Here is a 22,044-nt window from a genome sequence, read left to right on the forward strand (position 1 = left end):
AATGTTCAACACTTTAACTCTTCAAAGCAAGTTATTAATTTTAAAAGTCACTCCTTGCTATGTCACTTTGTCTGTTGATGTAAGTACCATTATGAGACTGGTACTGCATGACTGATTTCATATTCTTCCATTGTCCCAGAAGGATGCCTGCAATGTCACAGTTTGATTGACAGCTACAAATGGTTATAGACTCGTTGAAATGGGACAATGAAACAAATATTTGTTATTGACAGAGTTTGCATGCTTGAATGAAATGTTTGTTATAAGGAAGGAATACAACGGTGTATTCAGAAGTATGATCATTTTTTTCAATATAGTGAAGTCTGCAATAAACATTTGGAAATTCATTTTATTTCATCTTTTATGGTTTGTATTATAGGTGTAGAGGCCAAATGGTGGTGGGTGGGGAGAATGGGTTGACATGAGTTGGCCCAAAGTAGCATGTTGTGTTATAAAGGCCCATACAGGTAGAGAAGGGGAGAACTTGGCATAGAGGTATAAAGGATCATGAGTTTGGGAAACAGATTGTTATGGAGGATCACGAGGGGCTCTTTGGGATGGGTAGAGGAGAATAGGTTCACCTGGACGATGTAAGGGTCATGGATTATGGACAAGCGATGTGTTGGCCTGGTACAGGTTATGAGAGGAGGCATGCGTTGCATGAAGGAGGGCTGAAACCTGCTACACTGGAATGAAAACCCCAACTTCCAGGTTGCTTTCTCCTGAGTTACATATGCAAAAATGTTCTGATTCTATGCTCCTAAACCAAGAGTGAAAATCCAGGCCTTTTCCTTTGAACTTTACCACAATTTAGACCACTTTGTGATTAATTTATTTTGACCATAAAAAGATTTAGTCTTATAAGTTACAGAATCTGGGTGTTGTCATACTGATGAACCTGCCGCTGTTGTGCTCTGTCAGCCTTCAGGAAGTCCATAAACATTCTTCAAAGTTTTTTACAAATAAAACCATAAGAATGATTCATCTCAAGAGCATCTTTTGGGTGCATGGTATTCCTTCATGAATATGAGTCAAAATCAACAGCTTGTTCATTTCGTTTTTCAGACAAGGTTCTTGTTGCAAATTTTCTAAACCAAAATTCTTTGACTAAGTTCTTTGTAACTCATTTCACAAATTGGGAAGTGAGGACTGGAGTTATTGTTTGTGTTAATTTAATTACTTACATCATCTTCTGGAGACATTTCAAAGTTTTAAGCGGCGTCACTGTCAGTCATGACTTTTCATTTAATCTTCCACTATTTGTGAATTGATGAGTGATGAGGCTACTAAGATGTATTCTGTCATTAACATGCATGCAACTCACATTGTGTCATTGGAATTTATACATTCTGTTATTTGTGTACTCAGTTTTGTGAATCTGTTACAGTTTGCAATGCTGCTTAATCATTGTTGATATTTAAAATCATTTTTATTCTGGGACCTGGTAATCTGTAATTAATCTTCTAGAATGTGAGTAGAGCCAACATTCCCATTTCATGAGAAAGAAGTTTGGCCAAATTGAATCTGTTATCAGTTAGTCAATCTGATATGATCCTGCTGCAGGCAAAGTGCCTTTAAGTGTCAAATGAGTGAAGGTTTGAATTCATTGCAATTGTGCTGAGTCTTGGCTGCCAAAGATGGTTCTGTTCAACAGAACACAGCAATTGTAGTGAAACATTCCAAAGGTCTTTATTATATTATTGCACTAAGAGTATTGCAGACAGCTGGATTAGATAGTCTATCATATACTTTGTGCCTAAGAGTGTAACTATTCTGCATGTAATGCCTTAATCCTCGTGGGTGCCACATATTCTGAATCAGTTGTAAAATGATAAAACTGCACTAGAATATGTCAGAGAATGAGGAGAATGCAAGAAACAACGTGTGGTGAAGTATCAAGATACCTTCTCTTCCAATGTGATATTTGTTTATTAATTCCAAATTTCCCGAAGTTTAGTTGAAAAACATGGCTTATGAAAAGTTGAGCTTTATCATGTATGAGGGCTGTTTGAGATTCTGAAAGTAATTCTGGTTTCCTTTAGTGACATGTCTGAATGCATTTGAAAAAAACTTTCACATTGGAGATAAATGTTCATTATTTGCAGCAAAATCACAATCACAAGCATTGTGTTTGCATTTGCAATGTGACTTTAAACAGTGGACTGAATCATTCCACCATAGCTAATGAAAACTTAGACAATAACTTCTGACCTTATTTCAGGTTGAAGGAGGCTCAGCAGTCTGTGAAGAAGATAACTTCAGAAAAGAAAGTTGAAACAAAGAAAACAAACCCTAACAGCCTGGTAAGATTATGATTATTGGTAATCTATGTCAGTGTCCCTAAAACTCCTTGATGCTGATTTAGCATTCAAGTACACTGCTAAAATCTAAATGCATCTAAAACAAATTACATTATCCTACTCATTTTTATGTAAACATTATATAAACAAAGCATTTATGGCAAAGAATTGAGTTGAGTTTATATTATAAAACATATTCAGTCTTAGCATTTCCTGTGGAAAAGATATTCAGACTTGTAGATCATAGAATCACGACAATGTGGAAGGAGTACAAACAGACCTCTTTACTCTAAACTTATAGCCCTGCATTTCCCATGGCTAACCCTATAACCCCGCATTTCCCACGGCTAACCCTATAACTCTGCATTTCCCATGGCTAATCCACCTAACTTGCTCTGGACACTTTACCCTGGCCAATCTACCTAACCTGCACTTTGGACTGTGGGAGGAAACTGGAACTCGCAGAGGAAACCCATACAGTCACTGGGACAATGTGCAAACTCCACACAGACAATTGCCCAAAGGTGGAGTCGAACCCAGGTCACTGGTGTGTGAGACAGTGGTGCTAACCACTGAGCCATGGTGCAAAGGGAAGGATTCCAGAGGAGGAAACAAGGCATAAATCTGCAGAAAAGTATGAGGCTTTTAAATTGGAACGGAAATAAGTTCTAATGGATATTTTCAGTAATACAAATGTTTTACCAGGGTAAATGTTGAAATAATTGCTGGATGACAGTTTCTAACAATCTAAGAAATCAGAGCAGAGCTAGACTGTGGACTCATTCAAGCCTGTTTCGCCATTCGGTAAAATTATGGTTGATCATTGGCCTCACATCCAACTGCCCACTTACAACACGTACCCTCGAATTTCCACAGAAGCCAAAACTTTGTCTGTCTCAGAGCTAAATATATTCAGTGAGTGATGGAACATCCACAGTCTTCTGTGTTAGAGAAGTCCAAAAATTTACAACCTTCTGACTGAAAAATGCCTCCTCACCTCAATTCTACTAGATCAGCCTCTTATTAAAGAACAAAGAATAAAGAAAATTTACAGCCCAGGAACAGGCCCTTCGGCCCTCCAAGCCTGAACTGATCCAAATGTGCTGTCTAAACCTGTCGGTCAATTCCTAAGCATCTGTATCCCTCTGCTCCCCACCTACTCATGCATCTGTCCAGATGCATCTTAAATGAATCTACTGTGCCTGCCTCTACCACCTCTGCCGGCAACACATTCCAAACGCCCACCACCCTCTGTGTGAAGTACTTGCCGCGTGTATCCCCCTTAAACTTTCTACCTCTCACCTTGAAAGCCTGACCTCTCATTATTGAGTCCTTCACCCTGGGGAAAAGCTTGTCTCTATCCACCCTGTCTATACCCTTCATGATTTTGTAAACCTCAATCAGGTCCCCCCTCAATCTCCTTTTTTCTAATAAAAATAAATCTAACCTACTCAATCTCTCTTCATAGTTAGCACCTTCCATACCAGGCAACATCCTCGTAAACCTTCTCTGCATTCTCTCCAAAGCATCCACATCCTTTTGGTAATGTGGCGACCATAACCATATACAGTATTCTAAATGCAGCTGAACCAATGTCTTGTACAATACCCCGTCCAATAAAGACAAGCATACTATATGCCTTCTTGACCTGTGCAGCAACCTTCAGGATACAATGGACCTGAACTCCCACATATCACTCTGCCCATCAACCTTTCCCAAGGCTCTTCTGTTCATTGTATAATTCACTCTAGAATTAGTCTTGCCTAAATGCATCACCTCACATTTGTCTGGATGGAAAACCATCTGCCACTTTTTCACCCAACTCTCCAGTCTAGCTATATCCTCCTGTATTCTCTGACAGTCCCTTATCCTTTCTGCTACTCCACTAATCTTTGTGTCATCTGCAAACTTGCTGATCATACCAACAGTGCCCTATCCCAGATCAGTTGTGTAATAATACAAGTAACAGTGGCCCCAATACTGACCCCTGTGGAACACCACTGGTCACCTTTCTCCATTTTGAGAAACGCCCTTCAACTATTACTCTCTGTCTCCTGTTGCTCAATCAGTTCTTTATCCACCTCGCTAGAACACCATGTGACTTCACTTTCTCCCTTAGTCTACCATGGGGAACCTTATCAAATGCTTTACTAAAGTCCATGTATATGACATCAACAGCCTTTCCTTCATCTATCAACTTGGCCACTTTCTCGAAGAACTCTATAAAGTTGGTAAGGCATGATCTCCCCCACACAAACCCATGTTGGCTATCATTGATAAGCCCATTCTTTTCTAAATATAAATAGATCCTATCCCTCAGTACCTTCTCCCACCACTGACGTCAGGCTCACTGGTCTGTAGTTACCCGCAATATCCCTACTACCCTTCTTGTACAGGGGGACAACATGAGCAACCTTTCAGTCCTCTGGTACCTCACCTTATTTAAGGATGCCACAAAGATATCTGTCAGGGTCCCAGATATTTCCTCTTTTGCCTTCCTCAGCAACCTGGGATAAATCCCATCCGATCCTGGGGATTGTTCACCTTAATAACCTCTAGCCTACCCAACACATCTTCCCTACTTATGCCAATGTGATCCAAACTAATCAAACCTCTATCTCTAATCTCAACATTCATCACGTTTCTCTCCTCAGTGAACACTAATGCAAAGTAATTCTGAAGCTGTAACCCCCAAGTTTTAGTTTCCCCAGCCAAGGGAACACCCTCTCATTGTCAGCCCTGTCAACACCTTGTATGTTTCTCTCTCATTCTTCTAAACTCCATTGAGTATAGGCTAAATTTCTGCATCATCTCATCATAAGACAACCCATTCATCCCAGGAACCTAGTGAATTCTCGCTGTCATACTCCAATTGAAGTGCATCCTTCCCTGTATATGGAAACCAAAACTGCACAATGTTTCTGCTGTTATCTCACCAATGCCTTGCACAATTACAGCAAGACTTGTGCTTAAGTCTTATGTCCCCTTGTACCATTATACCTCACATCCCTCCAAACACTGAAGTTTTAAGTTTCACCCTTTATAAAAAAATAATCTGCATTTTTATTTTTTCTACTGTTAAAAACTTCGCAAACCCCTATATTTATTTCTCTGACACTTTTATTGTTCAGTCACTAAGGCTGCATAGAGATATAGACAGGTTCTCTGTTTCCTCTTCACAGGTTACATTCACACCTTACTTATATTGTTGACCGAATTAATACTTCCCTCTCAATCTCTTTGTTTAAGTCATCTAAGTACATGTGTAAATATTTGAAGCCCTAGCATTGACCCTTGTGGCACACCACCAGTTTAATTTTGCCTGCTACAAGACAAATTGAGGTTTTTTATCAATGTGATTGAGTGTTGCCCCAGTTGAAGAGATTGGGGCAACACTCTACAGTTTAATCTACATGCATGCCATTGTAAAATACATTACACCACTGCCTACAATCAAAGTAAAATGTCACAGGCTCTGAAGTACTTTGAGATGTTCTGAGCTTGTGAAATGCACACTGTAAATGCTAATCTTTTCAACCATTTTCTTGAAGTAAGCAAGTTTGCAGGATTGTCCTGATAGATGCAGTTGTTATCAAATTAATACTTTACTTTTTGCTTAGTTTTGTTGGACATTTGTAAGCAATTATTTTGATCTTTTGATGTAATGGAATTATCCAATTTTATCCAATATCTTTGAATTATTCACTACAAATTCCAGACATGGTAAAGTATTCTGTACTCGGAAGTGTTCATTACTGTCTTGGGAATACAAACAACTTTTGTGGCATTGATTTTCTTTGGTTACAGAATGTTCTAGTTAATTGTAGCCCTTTTCAGATAATCAAGATAAACTGTTAAAAGTTTGGAATTTTTAATTGTTTTGTGTGACTAAATGATAGTAAATGTATTCTCCAGCATTTGAACATGTGCACAGTCTGTACCACAAAGGATTTGGAGTATTGTATAATCAGTCTCAAGTGGGTATACAAATAAGAAGAGTTAAAAGCAACTTGGAAATTATAGAAAAAAAATTCTTATTTTCTAAGGAATGCAATATTTGGATTAATTTCAACCTATCTGGTTGTGAAATGGATGCAGCAGTTGGGAGATGTATTATTAAAAGTGAACATTTTCATTTGTTAAGCATGCTGGAACCATGTCTGCCCACATTTTCTGTGCTCGCTGGATTGGAGTGTTCTCTGAAAGCAAGGGGATGCCTCGTGTCCACATTCAAGTTAGAGATTGATGGTGCAATTAAGACTTTATCAAAAGCACACAGTCTAAAACTTAACCATTGGGTAAAATATGTTGGAATTGACTTGGTACCCTGACTGACATATAATGGTTTCCAAGTACTCTGGTCATAGGTTTTATGAGGAGAAAGTGAGGACTGCAGATGCTGGAGATCAGAGCTGAAAATGTGTTGCTGGAAAAGCGCAGCAGGTCAGGCAGCATCCAAAGAGCACTACACTCTTGACTTTGATCTCCAGTATCTGCAGTCCCCACTTTCTCCTACAAGATAATCAATGTGAATGTCTAACTGCTGTTCAGGACAAATATAGTTCACACCAGATTTCATCATTTACAGGAAAATAAACAAACTTTTCTTTAACAAATCACAAAAAAAAGGATGATGAGTCTATTGCTACTTGAAGCTATGTTCCTTTAAAATCCCAAACACATTCATTCATTTGTTCCTTCAGAAACAGGAGAGACAAAAAAGAAGCAGAATGTTTGACATGAATGCTGTAATTGGAAAAATATAGCAGAGAAAAATAAGTGATGTAGTTCAAGAGACAAGACTGAAGGGTTATTTTTCACAGTTCTTTAGATTGAAGAAATGATGATACAATGTTGGCTGCAGAATAGTGCTTGAACTTTGATTCAATAGCTGATTGGGAACACCTAGGTATTTATATGTGAGGTTTTTTTTCCACTCTCGCAGAGAGAAAATGTGACAGATGCTTCTTGTTTTCAGGCTTCTGGATCTCTCTAGTTTCACTGCACTGTCAGGTCTATAACAAACTACAGCTGTAACAATCTGAAGGCTGCCATTAAACAGTTTTCAGTAACTCCTGGTGCCACACTGTCTCATAAAGTAACCAAACCAGTACTGTGGAAAGTACACCGAAAAATCTTCCCAACAAGAAAAGATGTTTTGCAAACATTTATGTCGCATTATTTCCTATCCTCACCTCATATACGTATAGTTAATATTCGCCCACGCCACAGGAAGAAAATAGACAGTGACAATTCCCAGTGTTAAAGTCACAACAAACACCTGGCAGGTCCAGCCCTTGCTCCTCCAAACCTCCATGTTGTCAGTGATCCCAAACAACTCAGGGTACCCTCCATGGGCAGCGGCTGCCTGCTTCCTTTGCCTGAGAAAATTGGCATCAGATGTACACCAGCCTCAACCCATTATTATGGCACATCTTCAACCCACTATAAACATAGCTATGAACTTGGGTACTCCACTTTGCAGCACCTTTCTTTGTAATGCTGTTGCCATGCCATTTTGCACACAGGGTAGACACCCATCTGTTAATGTTAATTTCTCTCTGCACCTTCTCGACAGATGTAACATTGTATCCTGCACTCTGTTCTGTTACGGGTGCACTTGTATAGTAGGATCTGCCTGTAACAGCATGTAAGACAACATTTTTCACCATATGTCAGTACATATCACAGTAATAGAATCAGAGAGTCATAGAGCTGTACAGAATGGAAACAAACCCTTCAGTCCAACTCGTCCATGCTGATCAGATATCCTAAATAAATCTAGTCCCACTTGCCAACATTTGGCCCATATCCCTCTAAACCCTTGTTATTCATATAGCCATCCAGATGCCTTTTAAATGGTGTAATTATACCAGCCTCCACCACTTCCCTTGGCAGCTCATTCCATACACGCACCCCATTCTGTGTGAAAAAGTTGGGCCTAAGGTCCATTTTCAATCTTTCCCCTCTCATCTTAATCCTATGCCCTCTAGTTTTGGACACCCCTACCCTGGGGAAGACCTTGGCTATTCAACCTATCATTGCCTCTCATGATTTTGTAAATCTCTATAAAGTCACCCCTCAGCATCAGATGCTCCAGGGAAAATAGTTCCAGTTTTTTCAGCCTTTCCCTCTCAAACTTTTTCAGCTCAAACCCTCCAATTCTGGCAATATCCTTGTAAATCCTTTCTGAACCCTTTCAGGTTTCCCAACATCCTTCCGATAGCAGGGAGACCAGAATTGCGCACAGTATCCCAAAAGTGGCCTAACCAATGCCCTGTACAGCTGCAATATGACCTCCCAATTCCTATACTCAATGCACTGAACATTAAAGGCAAGCATACCAAATGCCTTCTTCATTCTCCTGTCTACCTGGGTCTCCACTTTCAAGGAACTATGAACCTGCACTCCAAGATCTTTTTGTTTAGCAACGCTCCCTAGGACTTAAATCAAATCAAATCATCTCATTGATTGGAGCAGGATGTTAACATTCCCTGTGTAATCCCAACTACAAGTGAAGCTTATTAGTTTGACCCTTTTTATGTTTGTCTTTTTGTTTAATAGAAATTAAGGTTAAAACTGACAGGAGCCTTCATGACATCTGAAATTTCATCATACAAGCCTGATAAAGTTTCAGGTTAGTGTAGGTGCTATAGAAACGATAGCTAACGTTAAGATAGGGTGGGAACATTGTGTGGCATTAAGAATGGCCAGCCCCACTCGCTTCATTCTTGTAGTTGTAACTAAAATGACAGTCACTTACAGAGCTAATGATGAAAAGCAAACAATATAATGTTTTTCCAATGAAGTTTCACCCATGGCACCTATTTGCTCTCAGAAGTGTAGGTACAGTCCCAGGATCTGCAGTTGAGGTGGATGGAGTTGGCATGTTGGCCTTGTAGTTTTGGTTCAGTGATCCCATGAACATTTGTACTTGGACATGCTGGTAGTGTACAGGCTTACCTTTCTCAGCGTAAACTCCCACAGGGTGAGGGGTTGCAGGCAGAATGGAGCTGGACAGGTTGAGCACTTCTCTCAGGACACTTCAGGAGACATTTAGGTACTTGCATGTGATTCCTCCTCCCGGGTGTGTCATATTGTCTCCTTGTGTTAACCAGGCAATTGGGGTGAGGTCTTCCATCCACCTCCGTGCCGAGAATGGCTGCAGCAATAGAATCAGTGCACATATCTGCCCCTATATTGAGTGGGGGGAGACAAAAATGCTGCACATGCTGGAGCCCAAAGTAGACAAGCAAGAAGCTGGAAGAACAGACCAAGTCAGGCAGCATCAGGAGGCGCAGAAGTCAATGTTTCTGGTGTAACCCTTCTTCATTACTGAGTGCGCTGAACCTGAATCTCTGTGGCAGCTGCCAACCTGACCTCGGAGGCAGCCAGATGCCCACATGCTGTGATGTGCTGACCACCATGTACTGCCATATCTAATCCAGCCGATTAATGTCATGAGGTGTCAATGTCTGAGCTGGTGGAGAGTGCAGGAGACTGCCTTGCCGGTCCTTCCTCTAGGGGATCAGTGACTTCTTCCTCAGAGCTGGAGGAGAAGGGAATGTCCTGAGGGGCTGCTCTCTCCACAGCAGAACTGTGCAGATGCTGTTGATTCCCACAGGAGATAAGAGGGAGTGGGTTGCAAAATAGGCTTAGAAATTCAGTCACGTTCATATTACACTGCCACTGCTGGTGATGGGAGAGTCAGCACTTGACAATGAATCGGACATGATGTGCAGGACACAGAGATCACAGGATCATTGCATGAGCAGTCTCAGTCCACTCCCACTAGCACAAGGACTCGGTCCTCATACTGAGTAATGAGACCAAACTCAGGCACCCAACACCCTTCTTGGTTCTCGCCATCCTACTTTCCCCTGGAATGAAACAAAGGGAGAGATTAAATGAAAGGGAAATGGCTGGCACAGCCCTTAGTACAGGTGAGAGAAAGGTGGTGAGGCATCCTGAGAGCACGATTAGACAGCACAAAGCGAGTTCAGGGTTTGAGTTATTGGGCCGGGCGAGCTCAATTAAAGGAAGATGTTGAATTTAATAAAGAGAGTGAAGGACCATGAGCCTTGGTGGGAAGTGGGTCTCCTAGCAGATAGAGTGAGTTGTGACTTAAAAGTGAGAAGATGATGGCACTTACCATTGTGGAGTACACTGGGTCTTTAGCTTTTTTTCCTGCCCTGCTTGGTATTTGTCCAGCCAGAGGACACTGCAATGATCTGGGTCCTCAGATTAGACTGGCAGGTTGTGTGCTGTGGTTTCTTCTGGTGGTCCTGAGGGAAAAGGCTGACTTGCTTCTTCAGCATTCCATCCACCAGGATCACCAGGTCCCTGTCAGAAAATCAGCCTGCTCCAGGGATCCATACTATACTCTCAAAATGCAGGTTAAAGTCTCACTGTGGTAGTCAATGGAATTTAAAATTAATTCAGATTTTAATTTCAAAACTGGTATTAAAAGCTAGTCTCAGAAATGTTACATTGAAACTGTCATCATAAAAAGCCATTATGTTATCTTATGCTTTTCAAGGAATAAACCTTGTAGTGATTGGAACCAGGATGACCTCGTTGACAACGAGCTTGTTTGACTGGGGTTGTTAACTTTGGCCAGTCAGGGAGCCCTGGCTGACTAATAAAAACCACAAAAAATTTAATAAATACACAAAGCCAAGAGCTTTAGAATCTCCTCAGTCCCGGTGACTGACTCTGAGCTGGCTGGTTCCTGCCGGTGAACATTGTACAAGTAAATAAAGGGTGACTCGGTGACAGGATACCAGCCTCTGTGCATTATTTTAATGGTGACGGGAGTAAACATGATGTGCCTGAAGAAAATTCGCTGGCAACAGTCATCTTGGAGTTGGGGGCATACGCATTTCTGACATCATGCCTTAACTTGGAAGATTAAATTATTGGATTTTGCTTTTTCTTTCCCCGGGCAAATTACATTGGAGCAATGAGTAATCCTTCTAACTGCTCGTGACCCACAGCATTTTTGGTTATAAGGGGCTTAAATTTCCCAGAGTCACTGGACATAGTGCTTAAATGTTTCTTGCAGGTGGGCACATGCCTTAGAAAGGAAAAATGTGTGTTCTGGCTGCCCCAAGTGATCTACTTGGGTTGCAGACTCAACAAAACCGTGTTATACCCATTGGAAAATAAAGATCAAAGGACCCCCTGCCTCCCATGTCTATACTGGAGCTTAAGTATTTCCTTGGGTTACTGAATTATGTTGGAAAATTCATATGTAACCTGGCCTCCATCTTGACACCTTTACACCCGCTATTGAGAAAGGGTCAGGCTTTGGAAATGGTCGCAAAGCCAAAAGTACCTTTAGGGAAGTGAAACAGCAGCTATCATCATCGAAGATGTTGATCCACTACGATCTGAAGTGAGAGGTAGTGCTGACATGTGATGTCTCCCTGTACAGTATCAGGGTAGTGTTGGCTCACTGGTGGCCCAATGCAGAGGAGCCCCCAATAGTGTAGTTTCCCGGACTTTGGCTGATGCCAGACAGAAATATGCCCAGATAGAGAAGGAAGGTTTGGCAGTCATCTTTGGTGTGAGGAAGTTCCACCAGTTCCTTTATGGACAGGAATTTGTTGTAGTAACAGATCACAAACCCGTGGGAGGGCTACTAAAGGAAGACAAGGCAGTGGATTCAGCAGTGAGTCCTTATTCTCAGTGCGTACCAGTACAAGTTAGAACACCACCCAGGAAGCTAAGTGGCTAATGTGGATACCTTGAGCCTCCTCCCATTGGCATATACTCCACCGGTGGTACCTCACCTGGAAGAGTCCATTTTGGTTTTAAACTTCCTGGACACCCTTGCCGTCACTGTTGATAATATCCAACTGTGGACACAAAAAGATTCTGTCCTAGAAAAGCTAAAAGAGCTCGTGGTTATGGGAGAGACAGAATTGCCATCGCAACAAGGATTGAAACCCTTCTGGACACAGTGAGACCAGATCATTATAGAGGATGACACATTACTGTGGGCAGCGAGGATGATTGTCCCGAATAAAGGTCACCGCCAGATACCGGCTGAACTCCACCAGGGTCATCCGAGGGTTTCCAAGATGAAGATGCTGGCAAGAAGCTATGCCTGATGGGCAAGGTTGGATGTCAACATAGCTGCATTGTGGGGCAGTGTCCAGAATGCCAACAAGGACAAAAGTTGCCACCATCGTGGGAATGGCCGGAAAAACTCTGGACTCGGTTGCATGTTGATTATGCTGGACGTTTCATGAGCTCAATGTTCCCGGTCATTGTGGACACCCATTCAGAGTGGTTAGATGTGCATAAGGTTTATTTGGCAAATCGAGGGATGATGATTGAGGAACTGCAAACATTGTTTGCAATACATGGGCTCCTGGAAATTTTGGTCACAGACAATAGGACGTCGTTAACCAGCTGGGAATGCGAGTACTACCTAAACTCGAATGGCATTCGGCACATAAGGACAGTTCCATATCATCCATTGTCCAGTGGTTCTAGCAGAAAGATCGGTCCAAACATTAAATGTAGGCTTAAAGAAGCAACCTACAGAGTCACTTAATGCCAAACTGTCCCGGTTCTTGGTTGATTATAGGACCACCCCTCACACAGCAACAGGAATAGTTCCAGCAGAGTTGATGATAGGGAAATGGCTCTGTATCAGGTTAAATCTGATATTCCCAGACCCAGCAGGAGGAGGTTGAAGTGACAGCAGGGACACCAATGCCAGTCACATGCCTCCTCGAAATGAGAGACACAATTTAATTCAGGGAATGAAATTTGGTGCTGGAACCATGGAAATGGCCCTGTGTGGGTAACAAGGGGAGGTTGATGCGAGGTCAGGGCCAGTCACTCACAAAGTTCAGGTCGGTGAGGCGGTCCTGAACAAACATCTGGATCACCTGAAAGCTGTTACTTCAGAAACTGGGGAAGAGCAAAACATACCTGGTCCTCAGAACAGCCAGGAGGCCTGGCAGAAACCATAGGTTCTCCCCCTCCCTCTAAGTGCCGAGGAAACCTCCGAATCCAAGATGGATGCAGCCTTGATATTGTTACTGCCAGGAGAAGAGCAGGGAACCCTCCCCAGGTACTCTGGATGCAAGAGATGTGATACATTCCAGTACACACCGTCTGTGTCAGGATCCGGACCTGGGGCAAAAACATGGCAGGAATAGCTCCAAGAGGAAGACCAGGCCTACATCCCCAGATTTGGGAGTGGAGGGAGGGACGTAGTGATTGGAACCAGTGATTGGCCCTTGTTGACTACGAGCCACTTGATTGGAGTTGTTAACCCCAGCCAATCAGGAAAGCCCTAGCTGACCATTTTAGACAGGGGAAAATAAGCACTACCAGTGTTTGGTGGTGGTGTGGGGTTTACAAAGGAACAACAGTGTAACCAGATTTAGAATCTTCGCAATATATAAAAAAAGGGATTAGAATCTCCTCAGTTCTGAGGACTGACTTTGAGCTGGCTGGCTACAGCTAGTTTGCTGGGTATTGATAAGTAAAGGGTGAGTTGGTGACAGGATACCGGCCTCTGTACGGTTATTTCAAATCTACTCTCTTTTCCTAGTCTGATATATTTTAACTGCAAAAAAAACACAGCAAATGGTCAGCAAGCTGCTCAATTGTAACAAACTGCAACAAAAACATCAGAACAGCATAATACAGAATGGACCATCTCGTACTTATGTAGGCATCACAAACAAAAATGACACACCCGGCCCTGTCAACGCTGCAGAGTCCACCTCACTACCATTTAGGGGCCTTGTGCGAAAACTACAAGAGCTGTTCCACAACCAAAATCCCAGAAACCACCCACCAACAAAACAAACCCAGCAAATGTAGTAGCATAGCAGTAGCATTTATTTCCCATTTCTAATTGCCCTTGAAGAAGTAGTGGTGAGACATCTTCTTGAACTGTTGCAGCCCATCTCGTTAAGATACATCTACATTACTGTTGGTAAGGGAGTTTCAGGATTTTAACCCAGCAACAGCACACGAACAGTGAAATAGCTCCAAGTCAGAATTTTGTGTGACTTAAAGGAGTGCTGTTCCCAAGCATCTAATGTCCCTGTCCTTCTAGGTGGCAGACATTATGTGTTTGCAAGGAGCTGCCAAAGGAGCTTTAGTGAATTGCTACAGTGCATCTTGGATATTATACATATGGCAGTTGCAGTGTTCTGGTGATGGAGCAATTTTTTTTGTGGGGTACACAGGGCTTCTTTCTCTTGATTGTTTGTCAAGTTTGTTGACTATTGTTTCAACTGCCTGATAAGTGGAGATGACTCCATCAACTCCTGACTTGTGCCTTGTAGAAAATGGATGGAGTCTGCGAAGTTGAAAGGTGAGTTATTGCAATATTCCCAGGCTTGACTCGCTCTTATATTCATGACGGTTATGTGACTAGTCTATTTAACCTTCAGGTCAATGGTAGTATGCAATATAATTATGGTGGGATATTCAATAATGATCATTCATTGAATGTCAATAGATGGTTAGATTTTCTCTCTTATAGTGGCACTTCTTTTATGTGAATGTTTCCACCTACTAGCCTGGACATGAGTGGTGTCTGGGCCTTATGGTATGTATGGTAACATCTTATGGTAATGTGCTTTATAGCCTGCATATGGTGCTGAACACTGCCGTCGCCAACAAACATTCCTATGCTGATCTTTCTTATTGGGAACAAGGTTATTGATGAAGTAGCTGGAGATGGTTGGGCCTAGGACATTGCCATGATGAATTTCTGCAGCACCATTCTGGGGCTGAGTTGATTGGTCTCAAGCAAGTTCAACCATTTTAATTTGTGTTAGCTATGAGTGAGTAATAGGACGACAAAAATAATGTTCAGTCACAACCCCAGCCTCTAAATCTGTTATGTTTGCTGCCTCAAAGGGATCCCAATGCTAGGTGTTCCTTCCATGATCTTAATATAGGACTAAAATGTAAAAGGCAAGTCATAGAATAAAGAGTACAAAACTGAAAATTAGTTATTTTTGGACAGAAATCTCGTTTGGAGTTGAGAGGCAATTTCAAATCTTGAATTTTAAATGTAACTTTACTCAAATCCGAGTGAACACACTAGTTAATTAATGTGGATTTTGCAATTGACAGTGAGTTGTAGTCCAAGGTTTGGAAATGACAGTGAGCTTTCCTTTTTCTCTTACAAAACAGAAAGAAAGACTACGCCAAAGGGAGGCAAGTGTCATCACGGACTGAAGGAAACCTCAAAGTGAAAGAGTCCTGTGACTTGATTATTGCATTCAATCGGAATTTGAGGGATGTTCCTTGAAAAACTTGCACATCTTCATGCTGCTTATCCCCCAATGCCAACACACCAAGGAGGTTTCCAATTCCATGACAACATCAAGAGAGCCTTCACACATTCTTGATTATGGTTGTCACAGGACCTATATGTTCCGCCCTCACCAAAGTGAGATTTCAGTGGTTCAAGTTGTGTCTAATTGTTGTATATCCCATAGAATTCCAGCAAAGGGATTCTGGAATCTAAAAAAAATCAATGTGCTGTCACTTCCAAAAGCTATTCTCTCTCTTGCAACATCAGTGGATTATAGTACGCTGTGCTACAATGTGACTTGGGGTTAGACACAATGTTCTTAAAAATTTAATCAAACATTGAAATTGTATAATGTTCCAGCTGTAGCTGCTACAGAGTTCAAAAATAATGTAAACGTTATGTTTTTGCAATTACGTGTTCTTTTCAATGCTTCCTGCATCTCAGTGTAAGATGCAAAACGTGTTTGACCAACCAAATGAATAAACCGACTCTGTAATATCCCCCTCATTACCATGCACATTGGCTTTCAAAGCATAGATTATCAATTATGCACCTAGAAGCCTATTTAAAAAGTAATCCAAAGTCAAACTTATTAAAGTTTCAAGAAAAGAAAGTGATTTGGAATTGAAACACATCAATGCCCACTGGGTGTTTTGTTTCTTTTATCTCTGCCAAGAAATACTCAATCAAAATTGAATTTCTTGTCAATAATATGAAGGAATAGTGTGAATAATGTTCATGCCAACAGTTATGCGATATATCATGAATTTGAACATTCACTACATTTTGAGGAAAGGAGACTTTCAGCAGGTTCTGAGGTCTGGATGGTTACCAGGATTTTTAATCTGCCTCATTACCCAATTTCTCATTATTTCTCCATCTCACACAAACTGGGCTTTTGTCTGCCAGTCCAATAAAAGATTGCTTCCTAACTGCTTGTTTGGATGGTGCCCTAACCTCAGCAAGGAAGGACTCCAGTTTGTGGACTGGCGACAGTGAGTGTTAGAAATGTCGGATCTGAAGTCCGATGAGCGTAAATTGCTTCATCTTATATTATCACTGATGCAAAGAAAGCTAGGAATTTTGGAGAGACCAAATTTACTCCTGGCAAAAATTGTATTGAAGCCAGCAACCACTACTTAAAGGTAGTACATCTGTGCTGATAATCATGTCCTCCTTCACTTTCTTTCTTAGGGATTTCAATCATTTCAAACTTTTCTGTTCAATATCATTCTTCCATTCATAAAGACCTTGAATGTACTTGAGATCTCTACCTTCTACATTTGCGAGAAGCTATAATTAACATGTCAGCCTACATAGCTTTCAACAGCCAGATGTCAGCTGTATTGCAAACTGACCCTAACCTACAGAAGAGCTACAATATTTTTGAAGTGACCTGGCAGATCACTATGTATTCTGCAATTTGAACACATGAAGCTCAACTGCCCAAAGGTTTTGTAGTAATTCTTATAGAATGTTAAGAAGGCTTGCAAATATTCTTTTAAAATATTGCTTTCAGCAATAATTTATTTTATATATTATGTTATTATAAACCATAGGCCTGGTATAACCAATACATTCTGGCCAAAATTAATAAGTAAAATGTTGGATTCAGTTCCCAGAAAGATGGATGCTGTTGCTGGTTTTCTGAAATGCAGGGAAATTGTGACGGTGTGGAGTATGGAGCTAAAAAGCAATACCTATATTCAATTTATGTTTTACAGTCCCTAAAATAGGTTCCATTCAATGTTTTAAAATTTATTTTGGTATACACAATTGATCTTTGCAAGGTTTTGAGAAGAAAATGCATCTTTAATCTTTGGGATAAAAACAACTTTTTATTGTTAGCGCATTTATCAATATAATATTCACATCACAAATTCAAAGTCAATATTATTAACTGCTGTAGTTTTAATCCACATGCATAAAATAGTTCTCTTGTTGTCAAAGAGCTAATAAATTGTGTGATGAATTAATGTATACAAAAGACATATGGAAGGGAGACATGTCCATTCAAAAATAAGCAGAAAAATCTAAACAGCACTTGATTGCATTTTGTTCAGCAATAGATATTGCTGAACATTAACTTCTAATATATTTTTGTATAGAATATGTGTCATGTGAATGACATGGCAGCTTGATCCATTTGCCATAAATAAAACAGGTTAATAGGTAATATTTACTATACCTTTAGAATTATGAATATAGTTTATAATAATATCAATGTTCTCAGTTGACTATCTCCAAGTATTTTAATAATGATTATTCAAAATAGAATTATTTTATTAAAACATCCTATATGTAGGATGGAAATCCAAGATGTATAATATATGTGGGGATATAGTTGTGAAGGTTGTTTACTATATTATGCCTTTATAGATCCGTTTGTGGTTTGGTGTGTTAATAACCATAGAGAACATGAATGCAGATTCGGTTCTTGGTTTGTCTTAAGTTCTGTGGCCACACACAGGATAACTGAAGGGGTAATGGAAGAATCTTCAGTGTCTTTGAGCTGATGAGGGGTAAAACTAGCCTGAAATGTCACACATGATTGCTAAATGGTGACCCCTTCTGGAATGTGTGAGAGCAGGACTGAGCTCAGCCATGATGCCTGGCATTGGCCTCTGATAACCTGCCAAAATTTATTGTCTAGGCTTGCACTTTTTTAAAAAAGATCAATTGAACAACATACTTGATGACTCACCATACCCAAAGAATTCTACATTCCAACATGAAGCAAAGAAATTGTGAATGAAGTGAGTGATATTAAATCTCATCAAAATGTTTTTGTTATTTTCTTTAATTCAGTAAAGAGCCCTGAACATATTTCTTTAATCAATTTAATTGCTTCTTTTTCCTTCACCTGTTAAAATAGTAGTTATTGATTTCCTAAACATGTGGCTCCTTGATCAAAAGGTGTTAATTTTATTCATTTTATACAACTAAAATTCTAACTATGATGTACAATTAACATTGTGTAGTAATGAAACAAATGTTTTGTTTAAGTCTTATTAGAGATGGATTCAAACATAAATACTTACAATTTTTATGGCCAAAAACTGATATTCAAATATACTATTCCTAAAAATAATATCAGCTGCAAGAGATATAGAATATTTGTTTAATTAGCAAAGAAAATGGAACAAAATTCTACATCTTTGCAACTGTAATTTTAAACTGCATTGTTTAAAGGATTCTTTACATTGAAATATCGAAACTAATAATCTAAGGATATATTGATTATAATCTATGTGAACTATTTTGCAGTTTTGAACAAAAGTATCCTGTATGTGCCAGGTGCAGCAAAATTGTAAACTTTCCCTCATAAACAATGTTATGATTTAAATCCACATGGGTTTATTACCTGTTGATAGCTGTATGTTAATATGTGCTCTGATCAAGAATACTGCTACTGACTTAATTTTTTATGCAAACATATTGATTGTTAACAAAATGGCTATTGTTATGTTTCAGCTGGATATGCTTCTCAAGTTAACAGATTTGAGATCTCAGTCACACTATTGCAAAAACCCACATTTCCTTTGTCTTATATAAAAGAAATATACTCGTGTCCGTTAACATTGTTGCAAGCTCTATTTCATTTTACTCAGTAGTCACCTTAGATTTATGATTGTCATGAAATGCGCCTACCAGACTTTATTACTTTCAATCAAAAGCATTGTCTGTAGATATTTCTTGGTGCACTTTAGAATAAAATTACCAATTTCTTAATATCTATGTTAATCAATTTATGCTTCTGATACAGTTGTCATAGGAATAGGGATTGGAAGGTCCATGTAAAGAATAACAAACAATAAGAAGATTGATTGACAGTAAAACAATGGCAGATGAAACATGTTGTGCCTGAAATTATTGTAATCACAGCTGAAGAAAGTTTAGCGAATGTCATTATCCTTTCTGTAGCATATTAAATGTTATGAATAATTTTGCACAATATTTTATTTGTTTATTAGTTCTGGATGATGTTGCACAACACTGTTGATCTCAAAACACTGAATAATAAGCTATGCAATGCTTTAGGAAAATGAAAACAAAAGGAATGTAACTACTTTCTTTACAAAATGTGAACAAAATCCTGGTGATAAGTTGTTATGAAGTGCAGCCATTAGTATTGAAAAGAGCATGGTGGAGGCTTGATATATAGTTCTAAATTGGAAACTAAACTTGAGTAACATTTTTTGTCATAATCTTGATTGATTCCAGAAAGTAATTGAAAAGTGGCTGATCTAAAATTGTTGCTAAGATCCAGTGTCATTAGATCATCCGTTGTGTAACTATTTTCTCTGACTTCAAAAAGACATGTTGCCATTAGCAATACAAATTAGAAGCTCACAATGGGCCACTGAACTTGTAAGTGACCTGTGAGCTGCAAAGTTTGGCCAAGAGTTTAAACTTTAACTTGGACAAGTTCTAATATTTGAAACCTAATGTCAGTCAGAATAGGTACAAAAGTTAAATCAGGTCAGTACTCAGACTTGGTCTAATTTCAAAAGCATGTCAGCCAGGATGTATGTTTGTTGATGTAAATGATTCTAACAGAATTGGTCCAGTTGAGACATATTAATGTAAGATCTTTTAAATTTAAAGTATTCAAAACGAATATAAAAAATAAACCAAAGACATTCGGATGCTGAAGATCTGACACAAAATCAAATTCGAAAACAGTAACAAAATTGCTCCTCCAGCATTTTTTGTTTTCTATCCAAACATAATATTGACCATTCAGTCCCATTTGTAAAGAGGAGGACACTATTAATAGAATCATAAGCTTAGATCTGCATTTGTACCTCAATTAAAACTGTTTTGCTGTGTTCTTTTAATTGTGTTTCAACTAAATAAACCAAATTCATATAAATTGTGATGATTAAAGGTTGATATTACACTTTATGAAGAATGTCTTTTACAAACAGTGATGACTTTATTGGGATCTAATAAAATGCATGAGCTATTTTGTAGGTATTGTGATGATTTGGTGGATGAGTTGGTGTAGATCATCCAAAATATATTTTATAAAGGAGAATGTCTGAAGTAGATTGAATTGTTCTAAGTTTGATTCATTGGAATTTATAATTTGTCTTTTTCTGTAAAACTACATCACAGTTGAGTTTATGTTATGGAGTTGTATTGGGAGAGCAACTGTTAACAACTGATCATGCTAAAAAGTATTTAGTAATGCTGATTGCAAGAACTGTTCAAATTGTTTTTAACAGAATTGACTGTTAAACATGTAATCTTTGATTAAGTTACCAGAAATTACATGAACTAGCCCTATTTGTTTCATACACAGTTATACAATGTGTTTTGAAGTACCCTTGGTGAATGATATGTTTCAGCCCTTTAGTCGTAAATTAAGTACATTTTATGATGGAAAAGAAACCACAGGAGTGAGCAATGTATTAAAATCACAGCAAGGAACAAATTCCTAGTGAGAATAAAATGGAGCTCAGTACTTAGGAAGGTAGATTTTATTTGTGTACTAAGAGTTAACATGGCATATAAAACGCTTGGAATGAAATCTGATTCTATTCAATTACAAAATCTTTATGACTTCTTGGTTTTGCTTACCATAACTGGATGAGGCTCTGAAGATAAGCTAATTCAACAAAAGCCTGCAGTTTATGCCAGAAAATGAGTACAGCAATTACAATGTACAATAAGCATTAATACACACAATGCTCATTGTTTAATGTTATTGACTCAAACTAATTAATTGCTACTAATGATGCCTGGCTATAGCAAGCAGAACTGTCATGCTTATAGCAGAGCAGCAAGACAAATAGGCTGCATTGCCTTCTCAGTGAGTATGTGCCTCCACTGTTGTGTATGTTTTCCAGACTCATGCAGTTAAATAAGAATGTGATTTTTTTTTCCCCCATTTACTTCAAAATGTATCCTTCACAAGCCTCAAGAGAACCGGTATGAAATGAGTTGGCTTCCAAATTTTCTTTTTGAGTATTTTATATGAACTAACTGCTCAAACTTTGAAATTCTTCCCAGTGACATCAAGCTCAAATTTATTTAATTAAATTTAGCTAATACTATTTTGTATTCACATTGTATAATGCAGAAGTCACAAGTTTGAGAACATTATCTTTGGTATGAATAGTTTACACTTCACAATGGAACATGCAACTTAATACTTTTATTCTAAAATGAAGACCAATCTACCACAAACAGGGGTAAATAGCCTGGTTATTCATTACCATCTTTCATTTTTACTTTGTTTTTATCATTTATTGTCATCATTATCTATGCTCTGCCCAAGATAAGTCCACTCTTCATATTGGTCTTTCCGTGTCTCTTTATCCTGTGCCAGTCTTTTCATTTGCCTACTTTGTTTTTCAAACTGAATAGAATTGATATCCTCTTTCCTCTCTTTTTTTATCTGCAATCTCCCCCTCCATAATATCTCTTTATAAT

The 22,044-nt window shown here is 39.2% G+C and overlaps 1 protein-coding gene across 3 annotated transcripts in view; it reads left to right on the plus strand.

Annotated features, from left to right (window-relative positions):
- Window positions 1-18,650, plus strand: part of fmn1 (formin 1) — a 376,573-nt gene extending 357,923 nt beyond the window's left edge. For all 3 annotated transcript variants that reach the window (XM_060828913.1, XM_060828914.1, XM_060828915.1), the window contains 2 exons: window positions 2,222-2,303; window positions 15,480-18,650. In XM_060828913.1, coding sequence (XP_060684896.1) covers window positions 2,222-2,303; window positions 15,480-15,524 — 127 coding nt within the window. In that variant the 3' untranslated portion in view covers window positions 15,525-18,650. The remainder of the gene's footprint in view (window positions 1-2,221; window positions 2,304-15,479) is intronic.
- The last annotated feature ends 3,394 nt before the right edge of the window (window positions 18,651-22,044 follow it).

Source organism: Hemiscyllium ocellatum, chromosome 8 (assembly GCF_020745735.1).
Source record: "Hemiscyllium ocellatum isolate sHemOce1 chromosome 8, sHemOce1.pat.X.cur, whole genome shotgun sequence".
Classification (NCBI taxonomy): Eukaryota; Metazoa; Chordata; class Chondrichthyes; order Orectolobiformes; family Hemiscylliidae; genus Hemiscyllium; species Hemiscyllium ocellatum.